At 36.5% G+C, this 10,174-nt stretch overlaps 1 protein-coding gene across 2 annotated transcripts in view; it reads left to right on the top strand.

The window, feature by feature from the left end:
• The first annotated feature begins 7 nt into the window (after positions 1 to 7).
• The window catches only part of PUS7L (pseudouridine synthase 7 like), a 32,131-nt gene continuing 21,964 nt past the window's right edge, over positions 8 to 10,174 (top strand). The window contains exons 1-2 of one of the 2 annotated variants that reach the window (XM_043563438.1): positions 8 to 99; positions 3,216 to 4,135. In XM_043563438.1, the coding sequence (XP_043419373.1) occupies positions 3,232 to 4,135 (904 nt within the window). In that variant the 5' untranslated portion in view covers positions 8 to 99; positions 3,216 to 3,231. The remainder of the gene's footprint in view (positions 100 to 3,215; positions 4,136 to 10,174) is intronic. The other variant, XM_043563439.1, reaches the window with a different exon arrangement.

Raw genomic sequence — 10,174 nt, 5'->3', positions numbered from 1 at the left:
TAATTACTCCGCTGTCGGAGGCTAAGTATTTTAGCGCTTCCGGACATGCGCACAGTTTTGTGCCCCGGAATTCCGTAACGTGGACGTGAGGTAGACCGGGTCAATCTTGCGAGTTTTGGCGTTTCTGTGGGGGGCAATGAAGTGATTAGTAATGGGACCCCCGACTGTTTGCCCGCAAGCGGAGGGCGACATGGGCTAGTATCGTGCGTTGGGACAGGCGGGGGAAGTGCAGGGAGAAGTGGAGCCATTGGCTGTGTCTGGGGGGTACTTTCGGATTAGCCAGAAGGCAACACCGCCGGAGACTAGTTCTGCAAATTGGTGACAGAAAGCAAGTAAGAGTGAGTTCGGCTGAGCGTTGGCATTGGAAGAAAGAGCGTGAGGGAAAAAAGCACTACCTGCTGCGTTTCTAACATCTCCCCAGAATCTACCCTCAACCAACAATTACCCTGTCTTGGGTTAGCCAAACTACTCACTCCCCTCTCCACCCTGTACCCTCATCAAGAAATCTGTTTAGGAACACTGCACATTTGTGTTTAACTCCACGTGGGCTCCTTGGCCCCCTCCAGCTCAGCTACATTCTTTTATAAAATGGTTGTTGTAATTCCCTGATCATTACGTTCTTTTCAGTTCTACCTATCCTAGTAGTTCAGAATGTCGTCACATCTTGCTTTTACTGGGAGAGAGTAGATCCTTATTCTTTACAAGGCCAATCCTAAAACAGTGCTCTTGATCACATTGCTTTGAAACTCTTGGAATACTTCATCACATTCATCCTGCTCATTGCCATTATTCATCTTATTAAAACAGCTTTTTGGATTGTGCCATATTTCTACTCAAACACCTGCAGTAGCCATCTATTGACCACTCAATAGATCCTAAGTCCTTGGCAGGGCATTCACTGGCAGTTTGGCTCTAATCCAAACTGTATTTTCTAGAACTGTACTGTAAGACATTACTCCTGTATCTGGGCTGTTCAATTTTCCCTGGCACATTGCATATTTTGTTTGTATGTTACTTCTACGTTTTTACCTTATTTCTGTCTCTTGAATAATTTTGAAGACTTAGATGGCCACTTCTCACATTACACCTTTTCTGATTATCATAGGCCGGAGTGATCTCTTTTTTCTTCCTCTTCACTCTTACAGCTCTTATTTTGTACTAGTTTCATTTATTCAACAGTCAGTATTGGTTGCATGCTTACTATATGCTTGACGCTGTTCTGAATGTGAGATAATTAGTCAATTAGGCAGACACGGTTCTTGCTCCCATAGAGCTAACATTGTAGTTGTGAGAGATCTACCGTAAATAATAGGGAAAATTATTAGGTAGAAATACTGTGCAGAAAATTGAATAGAGTTTGGTGAAAGAGTGCCTTGCTGGTTCCTTTACCTTATTAGTCAGGGAAGACCTCTCTGAGGATGTCATTGGGGAAGGGCTAATTTAATCAGCAGGAACAGTTAACACAAAGGAACTGAAGAAAGCCGGTGTGGTTGGGAGTATAGTGGGTAATGGGGAAAGGGTACAAGATAAGTTTGGAGAATAAACAGAGGCCAGAATCTTAGAAGTCTTTGGAAGCCAGGGTAAGCAGTTTGGATTTCATTCTAAATGTGATCAGAGGTTTGAAAGAGAATTGTGATATGACTTAATTTACCTTTTAAATCATCATTCTGGCTATGTGGAGAATGGACTATGGTAGGCTAGTAGTAGAAGCAGATGAGAGGCCTTCACAATGTATAAGAATTACTGAGGTGGAAGTACTGTGTGATCAAAGGACAGCCATCATGTACTGTCATCTCTTGACAGTAATCAGAGAGCCAGATGCTTAAAGCTGATGTAATTTTTTGTGATGAGAAAGTGAAGGTTATGACCAAGATGACGTGGAAGTGGATTGAGGTGGAGATCAAGGACTGTGGTGTTAAATAGATGATGCATGTAGATGGACGTGAAAGTCATGCTGGGTAGACATTGAGGGAGGCACTAAAGGCATCAGTGAATGAAGAAGAGTCATCTGGGGATCAAAGAGAAGATGATAGCAGATGGTAGAGCCTGATGGCATGAGCTTCGAAAGAGCTGGGATTTGGGGAGGTAGAGGAGGGATAAATGGTTTGGAGCTGTGGCAAATAGAAAATATTTACTATCTCCAGGTCCTAAGTTAGGTGGGTGTCAAAGGAAAAAGAGTCCTCACTTGAGAAGACTAGAGAAGAAGCCTGAGGAAATAGCCAGGTTTCAGTTATGGCAAGAAACTGAGGAGACTGTGCAGGAAATCACGGAAAGAAGGAAAATAAATATATCCTCATTTAGTCCAAGAAATTAAGATCTAGAGACTTTGCTGTGATTTCTACATGGCATAATTGGGGGGTGGGGGGTTGCTAAATTGGTTCAGATTGGTAGAATACATTGTAGAAATGGGGTGAAGGTTCAGATGATGACAAATTACCTAGAGATTGTAGTTAACACACAGAACTGAGTAGTATGGGGCCCATGGGCATTTTATCTTTCTTACAGCACTATCTGATATAGTAGCCATGGGTTATGTGAAGGGTGAGTAAAGGCTTCAGAGGATTCTCTTATCTACTGCTTCAAGAAAATCTGTAAGGGTTTTTTTCTCTGATGCTAGTTGCATGGTTGGAATTTTTCTGTGCATCAACCTTAAAAACTTGTGTCTGTAAAAGTTTGTAACTGGGCTTTCAAGAAGGTTTAAGATTCTGGATTAATTTAAGCCTATTTTGAAGCATAATCACATTGCAAGTTTCATTTATCAATTTGGACTATTTCCTCCTGTCTTCTAGTCCCTTTTCTCATCTCTAACCCCTGATATATACAAATCTAGCCACAAATTCTCTAGAATTAGTTAGAAATTTTCAGGGGTGGGGTTTGGACAAATCATTGTTTAAGTCTGTGTTCTGGTCCCTTCTTTGTGGGCCTGCACATGGTATTTTTAAAGCAGACTTGAAACGGACCCATTTTAATTCTGGATAATAGATGAAAGCTTGGAATGGGTGAAGTAAAGTTGCAAATCATCAGCTTCATGAGAAAAAGATTGCCTATTAGCTTATCTTGGTATAGGAGAGTCAAAATGCCCATGAAATAATTTGTATTTTAAGGGGACCAGGATTGAAAGGGAGAAAGAAAAATAAATCCTGCAAATTTATTTTTTTCTTGTTATCTATAACTTTTCTTTTGGGTAACTGACTGCTTCTTTGTTTCTTTTGTAGGCATTGTTATTTAAGAATGGAAGAGGATACAGATTTTAGAATCCGGTTTAGTTCTTTGTGTTTTGTTACTGATCATGTTGGATTTCGTGGCACTATAAAAAGCTCACCAAGTGATTTTGTTGTTATAGAGATTGATGAACAGGGACAATTAGTTAATAAGGCACCAAGTAAACTGATTAGTAAAGTACTACCTGAGCCAAATAACTTTGCCAAAAAGACAAAACTTGATCTTCAGAATTTATCCTTTGAAGAGGGAAGCAACCAAGAAGTTAGTATTTTTGCTGGGTGCTCTGGTGCTGATCAATATCATCAATCTGGTTCAGAAAGGGAAGATACTATCAGTGATGGAACTTCCAAAGGCGAAGAAGAAACAGTTGATGTTTTAGGTACCTTGTTAGATGAAAAAACTAACGAACTACTGAATCACTTTGCCTGTGATATAAAAGAGAAGTGGAATTCTAAAACTGAGCTAATTGGATCATCTCCTGAATTCTCATTAGGCAGAATCCTTGACAAAAACCAGAGGGCTATTCTGCACAGTGCTATTAGGCAGAAATTTCCTTTTTTAATAACTGTAGGTAAAAACAGTGAGATTGTTGTAAAACCAAATCTTGAGTATAAGGAACTCTGTCACTTGGTATCTGAAGAAGAAGCATTTGACTTTTTTAAATATTTGGATGCAAAAAAAGAAAATTCCAAATTTACTTTTAAACCTGATACAAACAAAGACCACAGAAAAGCTGTCCACCATTTTGTCAACAAAAAGTTTGGAAACCTTGTGGAAACCAAATCTTTCCCTGAGCTCAATTACAGTGCTGGGAATCCAAATGTAGCAATAACAGTAAGATTTCGGGAAAAAACACACAAGCACAGGAAGAGGTCTCTTTTTGAGTACCGGGATAGAAAAGTTATATATACAGGTAATTTAATAAATCATTACCATTTTCCTCAACAAACTTAGTTAAAATTGTGTGAAAGATGAATAATTTCAAATGAATTAAATAGAATTAACCAGAGGACTCTTGGGAAAAATATTTGGGTCTGGTTTTTAGTGGAAGATAAAGCCTTACAAATTACACTAATTTTAAGAATTAACCTTATTGATGAAAGTATGGTTAACATCAGCACAAACATATAAAGTTGAAGCAGTTAGTTTGTTAACGTTTTATTGGCGATAAATCTTGATTTCATATTTTAAAAGTTATTTTTATTAAAATTAAGTATTCAGAGATAAGTAGAATGCATCTGCTCTGCTTCACTTTCCCGAAGTGAAGAGAATACCTTGTTATCTAAAACAATTGAACTTCATGTAAATTAAACAATAAATAAGTAAATAAAACAATTGAACTTCACTACCCAAGGTAGAGAGCCTAAAAACTTGTAAGGAGGTCCTTCCTTTGACTCAGTCACTCTTTTAGAGAGGAGGTTCTCAAACTTTAACATGCGTTAAAATCACCAAAAGGGCTTTTTAAACAGATTTCTGGGTCCTGTTCTCAGAGTTTCTGATTTAGAGGGTTTGGGGCAGGGCTTTTTACAAATTCCCTGGTGATGCTTTTTCTACTGGTCTAGGTACCACATTTTGAAAATCACTGTTTTAGTGGGTATGTTCAATTCCTAAGATTGGATGGAACTGATGAAATATATATATTTTTAAGTTTATTCATTTATTTTTAGAGAGAGAGAGTGTGTGCAGGTGCTGGGGTCCTGCTCACATGAGTGGGGGGGGGTGGGTAAAAAAGAGAGGGAGAAAGAGAATCCCAAGCAGTCTCCTCAGTGTCAGTGCAGAGTTCAGCATGGTGCTTGTTCTCACGAATTGAACTGTGAGATCATGACCTGAACAGAAATCAAGGGTAGGATGCCTAACTGACTGAGCCACCCACCCAGATACCCCTGATGAAACCTTATTCTGTAAGTTTAGCTCACCAGATTTAATTGGCCAGTATCTTACATGAAGGATGGGAAGTGTTTCAGATGGTCATGTTTTATAGATTCATACAGCAAAGCTTTTTTTTTGGTTAAAGACTTTTATTTATTTATTTTATTTTAAGTGTTTATTTTAATCACCCAGTACTCATCATGATATTCCTTAATCCCTATCACCTATTTCACCCATTCCATTCCCCTCTGAAAACCATCAGTTTGTTCTCTATGGTTAAGAGTCTGTTTCTTGGTTTGTCTCTCTCTTTTTTCTACTTTGCTTATTTTTTTTTTGTTTTGTTTCTTAAATTCCATATGAATGAAATCATATGGTATTTGTCTTTCTCTAACAGACTTTTTTCACTTAGCATTACTCTAGCATCATCCATGTTGTTGCAAATGCCGAGATTTCATTCTTTTTTATGGATGAGTAATATTCCATTGTATATGGTATATACAGAAGTGTATACACCTCTTTATCCATTCATCAATCCATCAATGGACACTTAGGTTGTCTGCATGCCTTGGATATTGTAAATAATGCTGCTATAAACCTAAGGGTGCATGTATCCCTTTGAATTAGTGCATTTGTATTCTTTGGGTAAATACCCAGGAGTGAGATTTCTGGATCATAAGGTAATTCTATTTTTAACTCTTTGAGGAAACTCCCTACTGTTTTCCACAGTGGCTGTACCAATATCCACATCCTTACCAACACCTGTTGTTATGTTGTTGATTTTAGCTATTCTCAGAGATGTGAGGTGATACCTCATTGTAGTTTTGATTTGCATTTCCTTGATGATAAGTGGTGATGCACATTTTTTCATGTGTCTGTTGACCATCTGTATGTGTGTTTTGGAGAAATGTCTGTTCATGTCTTCTGCCCATTTTTTAATTGGATTACTTATTTTTTGGGTGTTGAGTTGTATCAGTTCTTTATATATTTTGGATACTAACCCTTTTTTGGATATGTAATTTGCAAACATATTTTCCTATTCTTTAGGTTGCCTTTTTGTTTTATTGATTGTTTCCTTTGCTGTGCAGAAGGTTTTTATTTTGATGTAATCCCAATAGTTTACTTTTGCTTTTGTTTCCCTTGCCTCAGGGAACCTATCTAGAAAAAATGTTCTGTCAATGATAGAGAAATTACTGCCTGGCTTCTTTCCTAGGATTTTGATGGTTTCCTGTCTCACATTTAGGTCTTTAATCCATTTTGAATTTGTTTTTGTGTATGGTGTAGCAAAGTAGTCCAGTTTCATTCTCTTGCAGGTAGCTGTCCAGTTTTCCCAACACCATTTGTTGAAGAGACTGTCTTTTTCCTATTGGAAGTTCTTTCCTGCTCTGTTGAAGATTAATTGACCATATTATTGTGGGTTCATTTCTGGGTTTTCTGTTCCATTCCATTGATCTTTGTGTCTATTTTTATGCCAGTACCATACTGTTTTGATCACTATAGATTTGTAATATAACTTAAAATCCAGAATTGTGATTTCTCCAGTTCTGCTTTTCTTATTCAAGATTGCTTTGACTATTTGGGGTCTTTTGTGGTTCCATACAAATTTTAGGGTGAGTTCTGTGAAATATGCTGTTGATATTTTGATAGAATTTCTATTAAATGTATAGATTGCTTTGGGTATTATAGACATTTTAACAATGTTTGTTCTTCCAATCTATGAGCATGGAATGTTTTTCTGTCTTTTTTGAAAATTTCTTTCATCAGTGTTTTATAGTTTTCAAAGTATAAATCTTTCACCTCTTTGGTTAGGTTTATTCCTAGGTATATATTATTTTGGGTACAATTATAAATGAGATTATTTTATTAATTTCTCTTTCTCCTGCTTCATTGTTGATATATAGGAATGGCAAGTATTTCTATACATTTATTTTGTATCCTGTGACTTTAGTGAAGCCATTTATCAGTTCTAGCAGTTTTTTGGTGGAATACTTAGGTATTCTGTATATAGTATGTTATCTGCAAATAGTGAAAATTATACTTCTTCCTTACAAATTTGGGATACCTTTTATTTCTTTTTGTTGTGTGATTGCTGTGGCTAGGACATATCACATTGATTGGTTTGTACATACTGAATAACGCTTGCAACCCAGGAATAAATTTCACTTGATTGTGGTGAATAATTTTTGTTTAATGTGTTGTTGGATTCAGTTTGCTAGTATATTGTTGAGAATTTTTGCATCTGGGTTCATCAGAGATATTGGCCTTGTACAGCAAAGCTTTTTAAATAAAATCAGCAACCCAAATTTGTGTAGATTGCATGTGGCACAGAAACAGGATTGTATTATATAATACAGGATTCTGTGGTATAAATGAAGAGATTGGACCTTGAATGTAGGTCTGACTTTATGTTAGGACTTCAGTTCATAAAAAGATGTATGAACTTTTTAGTATCTTTAAGATTTAATTTCCACAAATATAAAAATGGAAAGAATAATACCATGGGCAAGTTACTTAACAATTTGTAACTTTTTGTTGTACTTTAAAAATGGTGTAATAGTAAAACCTAATTCACAATGATATTCTAACAATTAAATAATGAAAATGTTTAGTGTGTAATAGTTATCCAAATGTTGGTGTCTCTCCTGGAAATTTCTGTCTGGTTGTGTGACTTGCCTTATCCATGAGAAAACTGCTGGTATAGGACTTGATACACGAGGCATGCAGTAAATGGTAATAGATAAATCTGTTTTGAAGGAAAAAACAAAACTAGTATTACATGTGGAAGGGAGAATTGCAGTTAAGTGATTTAAGCAGTTATAGATTTTATACTATTTGAAATTCTAACAGCATTACCTTGAATTAATGAACTAAAAAATTATGGAAACTTTTTATATATTAGTGTAAATTAGTTTTACAAAATCTATGAGTAATTGGAGGGATTTGTTAAGGGGAGGAATTGATGGTACTACTCCAGAGAATAGTATGAAGATATTGGGATATCCACAAGTCCAAGAACAAAGAAAAAGACAAAGGTAAAGTATACTTATCTCAGATTTTGCAAAGGCCACCCTTTTTTAAGAAAAAAATAGCTCATATAAAAAAATTTCTTAAGTAGGCCTATCTAAAAAGTAGAACACTTAAAACACTTTTTAATTTTAGTTGTTACAAGGTATACGTAACAAAATTTACCACTTTAACTACCTTTAAGTGTACAGTTCAATGGTATTGAGCACATTCATATTGTTTTACAACCATTACCATCATTTATCTTCAGAACTTTTTTATCTTCCCAAACCGAAACTGTATACCCATTAAACAGTAACTTGCCATTCTCCTCTCCACCAGCCACTGGCAACCACCATCCCATTTTCTGTCTCTATGAATTTGACTACTCCAGGTATCTCAGATAAGTGGAATCATAAAATATTTGCCAAGTTGTGACTGGCACATATCACTTAGCTGAAGATCTTCAAGATTCATCTATGTTGTACATGTGTTAGAACTTCCTTCCTTTAAAGACTGAATAATATTATATGTATATATACCACATTTTATTTACCCATTCATCTGCCAATGGGCATGGGTTATTTCTATCGTTTGTCTATTGTGAATAATACTGCTATGAACATGGCTGTAAAAATATCTGTTCAAGTCCCTGTTCTTAGTTCTTTTGGATGTGTACCCAGAAGTGTAATTGCTGGGTCATATGGTAATTCTGTATTTAATTTTTTGAGATAGCACCATATCCATTTTCCTAGAATACTTTTTGCAGAAGAAAATATATGAAAGATTTAAACATCCAGTGAAATTTTTATTTTAAGAATTGCATTTTCCAGCTCTAGAAGTGTCATTTAGTTCTTTCTTAGGTCTTCAACTTATTATGTTTATGTTTTCCTATAATCTTTGAGCCTATTTTTAATAGGTCTTTAAAAAATGTGTGCTAATTCTGTTGCTGTCATTTCTGGATGTGCTTCTAGTGAGTGTCTTTTAGTTGTGTTGTGGGTCATATTTTCCTGCTTCTTTGCATGTTTAGTAATATTTTTTGAAGGTCAAACTTAGTGAGTGTTACCTTGTTGACTGTCTGGATTATGTTGTCTTCATTTAAAGAGTGTTGAACTTTGCTTTAACGGGTAGGAAGTAATTTGCAAATGCATTTGAGGCTTCATTTTGAGTTTGACTAAGGGAGGTCTAGAGTAGGCTTTACTCTAGAGCTGTCAGTCATATAGTTCTACTATTATAGCATGATCCTTCTGTGGCTTCTCCTGCATGCCCTTGCTATTTAGTTAGATTTCTCCTCTCTGTTCTCTTTGGCTGCTCTCCAGCTTTGTATAATCTCTGACAAAGAGATTACAAATTGACTAGATTACAAATGCCTAATATTTCATTATTTAGCCTGGTGGAATGTGGTAGCCAGCATTCAGATAGCCCCCAGTGATCCTCAACTACTGATATTCATGACCTTTTGTAATGCCCACCCACAATGAATCAGGGCCATCCTGTCTAAGTAATAGAATATGGCAGCCACAGTGAGTGACTTCTGAGGCTAGGTCATAAAAGGCATTTCATATTACTTATTCTGACAGAACCAAGACAGCATACCTTGAAAACACTCAAGAAGCCCTATAGGGAGAAACTGATGTTTCCCAACACTAGCCAGCATCTACTTAGCCACTGATGTGAGTGAGCCACTTTGGACATGACCTTTAGCTTCAGTTAATATTTGACTGCAACTTCATAGTATCCCTCAAGCCAAAGCGGTCCAACTTCTGAATTCCTGCCCCACAGAAACTGCTGGAATAGTATGTTGGTCTTCTCAGACTGCTATAACAAAATACCATATACATGAGTGGCTTAAACAGTAGGCATTTATTTTCTTACAGTTCTGGAGACTGGGGGTCCAAGATCAAGGTACCAGCAGGGTTGATGTTTAGTAAAGGTTGTCCTGTTGGGTTGTAGACAGCCATCTTTTTACTATGTGCCCACATGACCTCTTTTTTATGCACACATGGAGAGAGAAATTAAGAGAGAGGAAGGGAGCTCTCTGATGTCTCTTCTTATAAGGACACTAATCCTATTGAATCAGGGC

Source organism: Prionailurus bengalensis, chromosome B4 (genome assembly GCF_016509475.1).
Source record: "Prionailurus bengalensis isolate Pbe53 chromosome B4, Fcat_Pben_1.1_paternal_pri, whole genome shotgun sequence".
NCBI classification, from domain to species: Eukaryota; Metazoa; Chordata; class Mammalia; order Carnivora; family Felidae; genus Prionailurus; species Prionailurus bengalensis.
The sequence above is the reverse complement of the archived record's forward strand: the minus strand, read 5'-3'. Positions and strand labels throughout refer to the sequence as shown.